Source organism: Sminthopsis crassicaudata, chromosome 6, assembly GCF_048593235.1.
Source record: "Sminthopsis crassicaudata isolate SCR6 chromosome 6, ASM4859323v1, whole genome shotgun sequence".
NCBI lineage: Eukaryota > Metazoa > Chordata > Mammalia > Dasyuromorphia > Dasyuridae > Sminthopsis > Sminthopsis crassicaudata.
The window spans coordinates 173,826,452-173,840,302 of NC_133622.1; the positions used below are offsets into that span (position 1 = coordinate 173,826,452).

A 13,851-nucleotide genomic window follows, 5' to 3' on the forward strand; every position below is an offset into this window, starting at 1 on the left:
AGGGAGAAGGGGTAAAAAAAGCAAGAAGAGACGAGAAGGGAAGAAGGAAAAGAGAGAGAGGAGAAGGACTGAGGGGGGAGGAGGAGGAGAGAAAGTGGGAAAGAAGGGGAAGAGATGAAGGCATGGGAAGGGGGGAAAGGGAAGAAAGGAAAAAGGAAATTGGAAAAGAGAGAAAAGGAGAAAGATGAAGGGTGAAGAGACATGAGAAGAGAAGGGAGGGAGGAAGCAGGCTCCTTGTCGGTGTCCGGAATGGTCATTTGCAGAGCAGCAGCGCCAAGCTCTCGGGAGAAGCTAATTGGGGACTTGCTTAGCAATCCTTCCTCCCTCTAACCCCGTCTCCCCTCCCTCCCTCTGAAGTTCTCCGGGCAGCATTTGCTTTTATCACCCAGTGAGCCCACAAGAGAAAAAAGCCGGGACTGAGCCGAGAGGGAGCAGAGGAGGCTCTCGCCGAGGCTGGCCACTGGGCTCGGCGCTGGCTCTGGCGGGGCGCGGAAGCGCAGTTTTTCCTCGGGATTGGGCTGCGGGGCAGCAGCTAGGAGCACACGCCGTCTCCTAGGGGCTGGGTCGGGGTGAGAGCCGGGGCTCTCGAGGCGGGAGGTGAGGGGTGGCTCGGCCGCAGGGCCCCCGCGGCCAGGGGGCAACGCGACTTTCCCGGCGTGGCTAGGTGCGCTCGGGGCAGAGGCATGGAGTGGGAACTCAACTTGCTGCTTTACCTGGCCCTCTTCTTCCTCCTGCTCTTCTTACTCTTCCTCCTGCTCTTCGCCGTCATCAAGCAGCTGAAGAACTCCATCGCGCACACCGCCGGGGTGCTGCAGCCGAGCCGCCTCTCGCTGCCCCGGGAGCCGTGGGGCTTCTGCCGCGAGCAAGCGGTGTGAGCCCGCGAGGCTGGGCGCGCGCCCCCGGCCCACTCGAGAGCCCAGTCCTCTTGCCCTCCGGCCCAGCCCAGCCTCCCCGTCCACTCCAGCTCCCGCTCAGGAAAGCCCTCGGGCTGTCTCCTACGGCCGCAGCCGGTCCCATTCTAGCTCCTTCCTGGGTAGAGCCCCAGCGCTTTGCCCCCAAGTCCGCTACGCCTCCGGCTCCCCCTCTGGCTCTAACTCTGATTCGTGCGGGTCTGGCCCAAGCCAGCTCCTGACCTGTGGCTCGGCGCCCCTCGGGAGCGCGGAGGCGCGGCTACTCCCACCTCCTCCTCGGCAATGGCCCGAGATCAGCTGGTCCAGGAGTTCCAGAAGGCAGGTTGGTGGCGGGATCGGGAGCGCGGGTTGGTGGTGGGAAGGAGCAGTCATGGCATCTCAGAGGACGGGGACAGTTGTGGGGTGGAGAGAGAGAGAGACCCCTGATTTGGACGGATAGATGGAGCAGTATTGCGTAAAGCTACTCCAGCTACTTTCATTCAATGAAGAATTCATTGCTTTAGAATGATTACTCAGGCAATCTTCCCCACTACCGAACAAAATAACTCTGCTGAAACAATCTAACTAAGTGGCTAGGGAAAAGCAAGGTCGGTGCTGGGGAATCATTAGCCATAATTGTCTTAATTCTTTCCTTGGAGTTGCTTAAAATTAGCATTAGGCCTCGTAGGAGATGAAGAAAATTTTTTGTTGAATGCACGGATTGAGCGAATGAACGAATGCCACGTTTGAAGGGTAAAGAAAGGATTAAAATGACCATTTCAAGTGTTGGTGGGCAGATCCTTTGGGGATCCTCCCCTTGGCATCCGATCCCTGAAATGGCTGTGGTGTCCTGACCTTTTCCTGCTTGCCTACCAAAGGTTCTGGGAGAACAAATCCACTATATTTTTGAAGCCAGGATAAAATCAGGAAGGGGTGCATTGGGTGTCTGTTATATAGGACTCCTTTGGGAATGGGAGAGTGTGGAAAAGGAAGATGAGAGGACTTTGGGATAGAAAACCTAGAAGAAGAAAAGAAACAGGAGCAGCCAGGCCTTCTCTAGCTGTGGAAACATCAGTGTTTTGGAAAAAATTCTTACAGCTCTGGAGAATTTGCAAAAGCCAATTTGCATCTTGCAAATAATAATGATATCTTGGCCTTCTAGAAATCACCTCTGTTTTTCTTTCTGTGCAATTGAACTTTGTTCCTCAAAGGGGTAATGAGGACAATACCAAAAAGCTTAACCTTTAAATTTCCTTAGTGAAATTCAACTTACTTGAGCAACTGAGTCCTTGGTCCTCCCAAAACTTTCTTTTACTCTGTCATCCCTCAAACTGGCCAGAATCATTAACAGGATGGCCATTTAAGTGTATCTCTCAAAGGACCAAACTGTTATCAATTTATTCGGTGAATGAACATATACTGAGAAAAATTTTTATTTCAAGATAAAATTATAGTATCCCCTTGTAGTTATTTGTATTTGAAATGCATTTGCACAGATAGGAGAAATTGTAGTAAATCATAGTAAAATAATAAAAAATATTTTAAAAATTCTTGCATCTATTAATGTGCCTGATCCTTCTACTAATTTCCTTGGGACTGGAGCTAGGGAGGCAAATGTAGTTTCTTAGTTGGTGAATGGGTGTACCAGAGACCTGCTTGGATTATCAAATCTAGTGGTATCAAACCCAAATAGAAATGGGGCCACAAAATCATGCAAAAGGTTCCCTGAAGGCAGCATGTTGATTTAGAGAACCACATATTAACATTAGCTATAGTCTATTATATTTTTATTTATTTTGTTAAATATTTCCCAATTACATTTTAATCTGGTGTGGTTGATACTTCTCATTAACTATACTTTTTTTTTTTTTTTTAAATAGATGAGCAATAGAAAACCCAGAAAAGAGGGAAAGGAATTCATTTGTCTAAGAAGACACAAATTGTAGCAGAACTGACATTTGAACCCAAGACTTCTTGCATAACAAAACTCACACTATCTCTATTCAGACATAATACCATTACAGTACGGTGAGTAGTCTAGTTTTTTTCCTGGGACCACAGAGCAAAAATGATTACTTAAATAACCTTGTGCAAGCTTCAGGATCTAATTAGTTAATGATTAAAAGAAATATGGAATGCAATTTTAGTATGTTTCTCTTTTTTTTGTGAACTGAGAGAGATAAATAGTTGTAAATGCATCATTTTGCTGAAACAGGAGAATTGGAAAATGTTAAGAAAAAAAAAAAAGGTTGCGATAGAATATTATCATCTTCTTCCCTCCAAAAACAAGAATAATGTTCTTAACTGAACAGATCATTCGGACAAAATTGGTACCTTGTCAGTCAAATTATCCTGTATGTTTAAAAAAAATTCATTTCTTCACACTGTGCATGTAAGTCTCTCTCTCTCTCTCTCTCTCTCTCTCTCTCTCTCTCTCTCTCTCTCTCTCTCTCTGTATGTGTGTGTTTGTACAGCTTCAGAAATAGGGGTGGGGTTTGGGTCCATTTGTCTGAGCAAAAATTTGGAAACAATCCCATTGTAAAAGTAGAAAACTTAAAAAATTCTCATTTCAGGAACAAAGAACCTAGTTAGAGGCATGAACAATAATCACATTTTCAGTTCAATCCAGTTTTATGAGATGCAGCAGGGTGTTGTGGGAATGCCATTAGCTAGCTGTGTGACCTTGGGAATTCATTTAACCTCTAGGTCTGTCTCCCCATCCTGTAAAATGAGAGGGTTGGACTTGTTGATGTCCAAAGATCTGTCTGCCTCTAAACAGCAATTGTATTCTGGTTCAGATACAAATGTGAAATGGAAAATTGAAGTAATTATTCATACAATTTTAGAGGAAAGTGAGCAAGACATATTTGTCTTGATTACATGGATACTTAAGGGGAATTTTAGACTACATTAATAATAATAACTGGGCTTTATGTAGGATTTTAAAGTTTACAAATCATTTAGCTTTCATTATTTCATTAAAGGAGGCTTTTCCAGGCATAGGTAATTAATAATCCCACTGGCTTAGGTAGACCACATTGAGTCTCTTCTTCAGATGTGAGTGCCATATTTTAGTAATTATTTGATAACTTAAAGAGTGTTAGGAGGAGGACAAAAAGGATGACAAGATCTCACCCCTCATTTGAGTAAGCTGGTCCTGTTTAGCCTGGAGAAGAGGAGATTTATGGGGTCACCACAGTGACCTTCAAGCATTTGAAAGGCTTTCAACTAAAGGAAAATCTAGATATGTTCCAGAAGAAAGAACTGGAAGCAGGAGGGTACACCAGATAAAGATCTTAACCCAGTAAGGAGAAATACTTTCTAGAAAGGACAGCTCCTCCAGAATGAAGTAGGCTGCCTTGGCAAGTGGTGAGCTCTCCCTCCAGAGGCTTCCAGCAAAGGTTGGGAAAAGACTAGTCAGGGATATTAGGGAATTTTTCTGTCTAGGTATGAATTAGTCTAAAACCTAGTCTCTTTGAACAGTATGGTGAAGCCTATGGACCTCTTATTGATAGAATATTTATGATTTAAATAAAATACATAAGATTCCAAAGAAAATCAGTTTTATTGAAACAGTTTAAAATATGTGTTTATAGATATTTAAATATATGGACATATAACATATATATATATGTATATTCATGAACCCCAGGTTAAGAATAATTGTTTTAGATAATCTCTTCTGACCTTTTGTAGCTCTGAGTTTCTGTGATTCAGTGATATCTCTTGGGGGATGCGTAGAGGAGGAGGATTGTCTGTTTCAGAGAAATACTTCCACTCTCCACTTTGAATTCAATTCAGCAGACATGTATGAAGAACCTACTATGTGAAAAGGCACTGTGCTAGGACCTGGTAGCACAAAGAAAAAAGCAAGAATCCCTATCCTCAGGGAGCTCTTGAAAGGATAGAGCAGGTCTACAGAGAGGCCAATGCAAAGAATTTACGGAGGGAGACACTAACAACTGGATAAGGATTAAGGATCTGGAAATATTTGCCAAAATAGACTTGGCCCTGATTGAATGGTTTATTGCAAACAAAGAAAAACCAGACCTTATTGACAAAGCCATCTAAGGGGAAAGTAGCAAAGATCCAGTTTTCATTCGCTATTTTCCTGGCATTGTATGATTAATAGGGACACTTAGCAATTAATTATTAGTGTAGAAGGAATTAGTTAATCACTTGTTTATTCATGATGAAGAGAAACATGAATTTTCCTCTTTTTAAATGACCAGAATATAGATCCTAATAACCATTGGCTCATTGCCCTTGGACACCTCTGGCTTTTACAACTGGGACCCTTTTGTCCCAACTTTTAAATACTGGAGGGATCAAAATTTTTTTTTTAAATAGGGAAGCTTGAGGTTGACTAGCTCAATGATTAATCATGGAGGTAACCACAGCCGGTCTTACTACAACTTTTAGTTCAAGAATTCATTGAACAAGTGTTTGCTAAGAGCCTACCATGTGCCAGGCACTGAATATTAAGGACCCTGCTGTCAAGCAATTTATGGTCTACTAGAGAGAAACATATACATAGAGAAATAATAATAGCTGGCATTTATATAATGCCTACTATGTTCCAGGCATTGTTCTAAACCCTTAAAAATATTATCTCATTTGATTATCACAATAATCTTGGAAGTTAGGTGCTATTTTAATCTCCATTTTGTAGTTGAAGAAATTGAAGCAAACAAAATTCAAGTGACTTGTGCAATCATACAGCTAGCAAGACTCTGGGTCTGGATTTGGTCTTCCTGACTCGGTACCTAGAGTTCTATCCACTGTACTACTTAGCTATCTCACCAAATATATGCAAATGCAAATATAGAGATAAATATAAAACATATCTCTAGTATTCAAGGGCGAGGAAGAGAAAAGGGGATTTTCTTTCTTGTTCCCTTGTGACTTAGTCCAAGGAAAATTTTTTTTTGTCACTAAGCCCATGACTATATATGTAACTCTGGTATCTAATATAGGATCTACCCATGACGTTGGGATTTAGACAAGAGTCCTTAGAAACCACCTAGTCCAACTCCTTCATTTTTATAATTGAGGAAATAGAGGCCCAGAGATAGAAAGTGATTTCTTTGACATCATACTGGATAGTAAGTGATAAAGCTGGGATTGGGGCAGAGATTGCTACTTTGTCATGTTGTCATGAATAGAGCTCTGCCAACTAATGATGTGTCATTTGACCTTCTATTAGAGTGGTCTGTCCTGCTCCTGCTTGAGTAACTACACTAACTCTGCGCCTTATTTTGGGTCTTTTCCTTTGCTGACTTTCTTTCCTATTGTAGATTGACTCCTGGATTGGGAACCTTCTTTCAGCCTCGTTTCCTTTCACCTTGGTTGTCCATATTACCAAATTCCAGTGGCTGGTCTTCACTTTACTCTATAGATCTGCCTGAATTCCTGGTCACCAATTTTCTGGGTCCTATCTCACTGCCATGGAACCTCACTTGGAACCATGATTCATGAAAGCACAGAATCATTTTGAAGATGGAGACTACCTTAAAATAGATATTTATTGTAAACTTATAATTGTATGTGTATGCATGTGTACTTTATGAAATAAAAGGTTTTCTCTATAGTCTGGGAGCCAAGTTAAATCATCTAAACAACAAGGGATGGCCTATAATTCCCCAGCTGTTGTTCTATATTACTGAGCTTTCTAAATTTCAGCTTAATTTCAGCTTAACCAAGTCCCATGAGGATACTTTTGCTTTACTATCATTTCCTGAGTTGTCTATGCAGTTAATCTACAGTTGTTACTCTCAGGAAGGCCAGCATTTCAAGTTGATGTCACACTCACACCTGCAACATCCAATATGTCACATAAAGTTGATGCTGATGTTTGACTTTAATTTTAGGGCACAGCTGTAAGGGCAGAGCTGCTTTCCCCCTGATGTTTTTCCCATAAAAAAGAATTGAGTTTTCAGTGCATTTGGTTAGGATTCAAAAGCATATTGGCAGGTGAGAATATTGGGCTGGATGGGACAAGGTGAATTTTAATAGGGAAAGTACACAATCTAACACTGTATTCCAGAAATCAGCTTGATAAGCCCATCATTGGGGAGCAGTTTCTCTGGAAAAGATCTGGATTTTGGAAAGTTTTCTGTAGAATTCTACAAATTAACATGGAATCTAAAAAAGCTGACAGGATCTTGGGCTTCATTGGGAGGCATAGTTCCATGAAGAAGATGAGACTCCCTCTGTTTTTTTTTTTTGTTTGTTTGTTTGTTTTTTTTTTTTTTTGCTCTGCTCATTCCACATCTAGAGTCCAGTTATTCCTTCCACGTCGTGACTTTCCCCTTTGAGGTTTTGATATATTATGGGTCAGCATAAGAAATTAAATGGGAATTTTTTGGGAGTTTTGTGGAAATTGAAGATGACATAAAACTTATGATCAAATACTTAGCCCAAATTTTACCATAAGGTACTATTTATCATTAAGGTACCATAAAATAAAAAGGAAAAATTCAGACTTCTCCTCTGGTACAAAAGGAAGGTGAAAAAATTTTACACAGATGTTCCAGATCTCAGGGACACCATGCTCTTAACTCCTTGGATGTGGAAAGAATAATTTTTTCCCTTGCCCCCCTGAACCTCTATCCCAGTATTAAACTTATGGGCCCCACTTACATCACACAGGACTCCCTTTTTAGTACCCCTCCCCCCCCTTTAAATCCTTTTCTTGTACCCTCCCCTTATTACTCTTTACCAAAGGAAAGTCAGGAATTATATGAGCAAAATTACAAAACACTTGCCATAAAAATAAAGTCAGATTTAAATAATTGGAAAGACATTAAGTGCTCTTGGATAAGCCGAGCGAATATAATAAAGATGACAATACTCCCTAAACTAATCTATTTATTTAGTGCTATACCAATCAGACTCCCAAGAAACTATTTTAATGATCTAGGAAAAAATAACAAAATTCATATGGAAGAACAAAAGGTGGAAAATTTCAAGGGAATTAATGAAAAAAAAATCAAATGAAGGTGGCCTAGCTGTACCTATATTATAAAGTAGCAGTCACCAAAACCATTTGGTATTGGCTAAGAAATAGTTTAGTTGATAAGTGGAATAGGTTAGGTTCACAGGGCAAGATAGTGAATAAAAATAGCAATCTAGTGTTTGACAAACCCAAAGATCCCAACTTTTGGGATAAGAATTCATTATTTGACAAAAACTGCTGGGAAAACTGGAAATTAGTATGGCAGAAACTAGGCATGGACCCACATTTAACACCACATACTAAGATAAGATCAAAATGGGTCCAAGATTTAGTCATAAAGAACGAGATCATAAATAAATTAGAGGAACATAGGATAGTTTACCTCTCAGACTTGTGGAGGAGGAAAGAATTTGTGTCCAAAGGAGAACTAGAGGTCATTATTGATCACAAAATAGAAAATTTTGATTACATCAATTAAAAAGTTTTTGCACAAACAAAACTAATACAAACAAGATTAGAAGGGAAGTAACAAATTGGGAAAACATTTTTACAGTTAAAGGTTCTGATAAAGGCCTCATCTCCAAAATATACAGAGAATTGACTAATTTATAAGAAATCAAGCCATTCTCCAATTGATAAATGGTCAAAGGATATGAACAGACAAATTTCAGATGAAATTAAAACTATTTCCACTCATATGAAAGACTGTTCCAAATCACTACTGATCAGAGAAATGCAAATTAAGACAACTCTGAGATATCACTACACAACTGTCAGATTGGCTAAGATGACAGGAAAAAAAAAAACTATTGGGCTTATATCCCAAAGAAATACTAAAGAACAGAAAGGGATCTGTATGTCAAAATGTTTGTGGCAGCCCTTTTTGTAGTGGCTAGAAACTGGAAAATGAATGGATGCCCACCAACTGGAGAATGGTTGGGTAAATTATGGTATATGAATGTTATGGATTATTGCTCTGTAAGAAATGACCAGCAGGAGGAATACAGAGAGGCTTGGAGAGATTTACATCAACAGATGCTGAGTGAAATGAGCAGAACCAGGAGATCATTGTACACTTCAACAATACTCTATGAGGATGTATTCTGATGGAAGTGGAAATCTTCAACAAAGAGAAGATCTAACTCAGATCCAATTGATATGATGGACAGAATCAGCTATACCCAGAGAAGGAACACTAGGAAATAAGGTGATAACTGGGAGGAATTAATAATTGTTCACAAAGATGATCTAGGTTAGCAAGGATTCCTTTAATCTTACAACAAGGTGTTAACTCAGTGGAATTAAGGTAATAATTCTCTAGTTTACATGTCCTTAGTACTTAATACAGTTCTACAAGATACACACCTTAATGATATATTTTGAATAGAGTATATAAAATGGGACAAACTCAGCCAGAGACATTCATTCCATCTCTCACCTTTGTGGTGGCTGGAGGCTGGAACACAAGCCCTTGGACTCAGAGAGATAGATTCATTCCATCCCTCACCATTGTGGTGGCTGGAGGCTGGAGCCTGGAGCACAAGTTCTCCGGCCTATAAGAAAGAGACTGTGGTGGTCATTCTCCTACTTCCTCAACAGAAACCAAGACCCATTTCAGAGGCCCTCCAGAATGCAGTTCCTGGCCCAGGAAATGAACAGACTAGGGAAAAACAGAGGACTGGAGGCTGTAGCACAATTTCTTCAATTGAGACTGACTTCAAGAACGACACCGTGGAGGTCATCTTCCTATTTCCTCCACAGAAAGCAAAAACCAGTCTTGAAGACCTACAAAAAGCTGGCCTGGGCCCCAGGCAAGGAAATGCACTGTGAAGGAGACAATCAAGATTTGGGAATTTCATCACCTGGCTATTCTCCTGGGAATTGCTGTGCTCAAAGGAAGATTAACAAAATGGACATAGATGCCCCTTTGAGAGCAATTATTAGCCAGAAACTGATAAAAACTGGTGAAGGAGAACCACTTCAAGAGTGGCTAAGAGCTAAATTAATCGAATGTGGTTGGAAAGATCAAATAAAAGCTCTTTGTCAAGATGTGATTAAAGAAAAAGGGGTAGGACACATTATTGTTGCCCACTTGGCAGCAGAAATCGCTCCCAAAGGCAGAGGGCTTGTACCCCACAGTGTGAAGGAGGAACTTGTACAAAGAATAAGAACTTTCCTTGGTCAGCATGCCAGCCTTTAAGTTGGGCTAAACATTACCACCATGTGCTTTGATTTCTGAGATCCATTAAGGCCAGACATGCCATATGTTTGGGGTGCATTTTCTAAATTGGTCCCGTTTTGTATGATGAAATTGCCAAGTTTTGGTAATAACCTGTTTGTTGTATTGATTTTTTTTTTCTGGAAGAGTACTGTGATAATAAAAATAAAGTTTAAATGTTTGAAAATTACATATTTCTACTGTTTCATTCTATGTTTTGAATTTTCAATGTTTAACATTGATTTTAAATATTATCATCTTTCTCCAAGTGTTCTGGCCCATTACAAGAGGGCATTGTGTGAAGCACTGTTCCCCTCTCCCACTGTCCCTGTCCCCCCAAAACTCCCATTTAATAAGGAAGACTATATGTAAATAAGTACACACACAGAAGGTATATAGAAAAATCTTCCCAAGGGAGAGGGCAATTAGGCATAGAGAAAATTTAGAACTCCACATTTAAAAAATTGAAAGTTAAAATGTTCGTATATAACTGAGAAAAGAAATAAAACAACATATATAGACTAGAGAAAGTGTTATGGGCCAGAACTCCGAACATGAAATGAGGATTCTTACAAGGTGCTAACTCAGTGGAATTGATGAGAAATGCTTATCTAGTTTAGCATGGTCATTAAGACTTCTCTAAGTTCAGTAGGATTGATTTAATCTTACAACAAAAAAATGGTTTCCTAGTGATATAATGATGAGTTATATACTCAGTGTAGAGCCTCGGGGTGCCTGCCTGTCCTCCCGCTCCCCCCCACTGAGAACAAGGGGGGTCTGAAAGGCTCTCTGGAAAGCTAAGAGGGCCCCAGGCAAAGAAACTAGACTGTGAAGGAAATCAGAAAGGATTTGCACTTGGCCACCTGGCTATTCTTGTGGTGATTACCAAACAGAAAGGAAAACTGCTCCAGGACTTCCAGAAAACCAAACAAGAACTTTACATTTTTGCTGCCCAACATGGGGCTAAGGTACCTACATCTGTGACCCAGAAATTAGGGTGAGGACAAATATAGAGATTTTTCTATATACCGCGTGTGTGTGTGTGTGTGTGTGTGTGTGTGTGTGTGTGTGATTGTACTTATTTACATATAGTTCTCCTTAGTAAATGGGGCTTTTGGGGGGATAAAAAGGTGTTTTCATCTTTCTTGGTATCCTCAATGTTTTACATAGCACTCTCTTGCTTGGAATCTTGAGTAACCTTGGGGATGAATCAAAAGATCAAATCTCATTACCCTGGAGAGTCAGTCAAAGAACTATTGTCTTCTCTAGGATGAACAACATTAGGAGATCTATTGACAATCAATGAGTCTTCCCTGGGTATCCTGAGCATATATATATATAAAAAAAAGCATGAATATTGCTATCCTTGGGATGGCAGGAAAACTAGTCCTAGATCCAAAAGTATATCATTCAATGTAAATGTTTAATAACTGATTATTGGGTAACCAAGAATTTAGAGTGATGTCTGAGGGCTTTCTCTATTCTATATATGTTTTTCTTCCTTTTCTTATGATGAGAGAAAGGAAAGGGGGAACCCCGTTTGCCGGCGCAAAGATAGTAAGATAATCCCATGAGGCGCAGTGTCCTCTGTAAATGAATTTACAGGCCCAAAAACCTAGATTGATAAATAAAAGGTTTATTGTAGAAATTTGGAAGTAAAGTTCAGTTAGAAAGATGCCAGGGCCAAAGGTGACCACTGGGTGGGCAGGAACCCTTATATGGCCAGAAGGATACCATGTGTTGGGGGGGAGGGCTCCTGCAAAGAGAGCGCTCCAGCTGGGATCTTTTATACCTAGAAGATGGTGGGCGGTACCCTCCAAGTTCTTGGCGGGCTTTTCAGATAGCTCAGATCTGGTGGGGGCTGGGGGAAGCTGAGCTGATAGTGGGGGCTGCGCCCGGATATTCAAAAGGGTGCTTTTGACCAGGATGTGTGAATCAAGGTCAGCCATGGGGGTTGGGCAGTCAGAGAGGAATCTTAAAGGGAACCCCTATCAGTATGACGCGTGGAAATCTCTACATCTCTGATGGAGTTGATCTCCTCTTACTGGACTGTGAATGAGTGCCATTGGCTTGTGCCCTAGGAAAGGGCTAGCTTATTTTTCTCTACTCCTGGTGCCTAATATACTCAGGGGCTGCTCCACAAATGTTGAGTGAATGAAAGAATTGAATGATTGAATGGGATGTAATGGAAGCAGCCTGAGGGGATCCCCCCATCAGTTCTTGCTCTTCATCCCAGGTCTCACCTTCTAAAGCCAAATGCTCCAATTTACCCCTGGGCTGGAGGTCCCATCGTTGCCAGCCTGTGCCAGTCTGAAATGCCCTTGCCCTCCTGATGCTGTCCCACAGTGCCTCAACAAGCAGAAGCTGGTGATCGTAGACCCCACTGGTGCAGACACAGTCTCAGATGGGCCCTAGCCTTTCGTTGTGCTTTTATAAACACACATCTGGATTTTTATTTATCTAAGTGCGGACAACATAAAGGAAAGTGTGGAGAGCTTGGGCAGGCCCCAGGATCACTACGGAAATACGTGGAACGTCCGACGGGTGAGACCGTTATATCTCACACTCTTGTTGAGGATCCACAAACAATGTGTTTGACCTTGAACAAATTTCTCTTCTCCTCCTCAGCTCCCTCCTCTATTCCATAACAGAGCTGAATTACCTGAACACAAAGATCCTCTGATAATGGGACCCCAAACAACAGCATCTGGGCAGTGAGAGAACTCGGCCCAACTAGTCCAGCTGCTCATCCCAGGCGGGAGGTCACTCAAACAGGCAGCACTTAGTGTTGGATGCCCCAGCAATTGATTCTTTCTGTTAAATATGAATGTGGCTGCTGCTCCCAAGCTACTCTGAGCTCTTCAATATTTAGCTGTCTTAAAGGAAACCTGGCAGGTTTGCTAGGTTCCCAAATTCCAGTGGGAATTTAAAATTTTCTTCCTGTCTCTATCTGATTCTGTCTGTCTGTCTCTCTTTCTCTCTCTTTTCCTCTCTATTTTTCTCTCTCCTTCTCTCTCTCCTCCCTTTTTCTCCTTTCTTTAATCTCTCTCCCCTCTCTCTCTCTCTCTCCTCTCTCTTTCCTTCTCTCTCCTTTCTCTCTTTCTCTCTTCACATGGCTCTTATTCTATGTCTCTATCTCTCTTGATTTTTCTCTTTTTGTCTCTGTCTGTCCATCTCTTTCTTTCTCTGTCTCTTTGTCTTTGTCCATTTTTGTCTAGCTCTGTCTCTCAAGTTTTGTTATCTATCTCACTATATCTCTCTGTCTTTCTCTGTCTCTCTGTTCCCTGCCTTACCTCCACCCCCAACTGTGGATCCCGGTTGATCCTCAGACATCTGTGGGTTCAAGAGGGCAGTATTCAAGCTACCAATGTGGTAGCAACATCCTGCATGACAGGGATGCTAGAGAAGACCCATATCAGAAGTAAGACCACTTAGCTGGCCTAAGTAGGCTGGGGCAGACTCAGCCATCTGGCAGCTAGGAGCCTAGAGCTGCTGCAAGGTCTGGGAGTAAGGAACTTTCTTTTGACTTGTCCACCAAAAGCAGGATAACAGGGAAATGGTTTTCCTCCTTTTCTCACGAGGCTTTATTAGGGGACACTACACTTCTCTCACAAAAAGCAGAAATGAGACATGCATTTATGGACATTGCCAATGTGGCCATTTGTTTGGCTAGACTATGTGTATTTGTCTGCAGGACTTTATTTTTATTTTATTGTTGTTCAGATAAGGGAATAGGATATGGGAGCAAAAATAATTTCTTTTAGAAGTAAGTTAAATTTTTAAGC

The 13,851-nt window shown here is 41.2% G+C and overlaps 2 protein-coding genes across 2 annotated transcripts; both read left to right on the forward strand.

The window, feature by feature from the left end:
* Window positions 1–683: 683 nt before the first annotated feature.
* On the forward strand, window positions 684–1,135 carry SMIM43 (small integral membrane protein 43). The gene has a single exon (XM_074274596.1). The coding sequence runs from the start codon at window positions 684–686 to the stop codon at window positions 873–875; it is 192 nt and encodes a 63-aa protein (XP_074130697.1). The 3' UTR covers window positions 876–1,135.
* A 7,883-nt stretch (window positions 1,136–9,018) lies between these two features.
* On the forward strand, window positions 9,019–10,203 carry LOC141546889 (transcription and mRNA export factor ENY2-like). Its single transcript, XM_074275045.1, has one exon. The coding sequence runs from the start codon at window positions 9,479–9,481 to the stop codon at window positions 10,046–10,048; it is 570 nt and encodes a 189-aa protein (XP_074131146.1). The 5' UTR covers window positions 9,019–9,478; the 3' UTR covers window positions 10,049–10,203.
* Window positions 10,204–13,851: the final 3,648 nt, after the last annotated feature.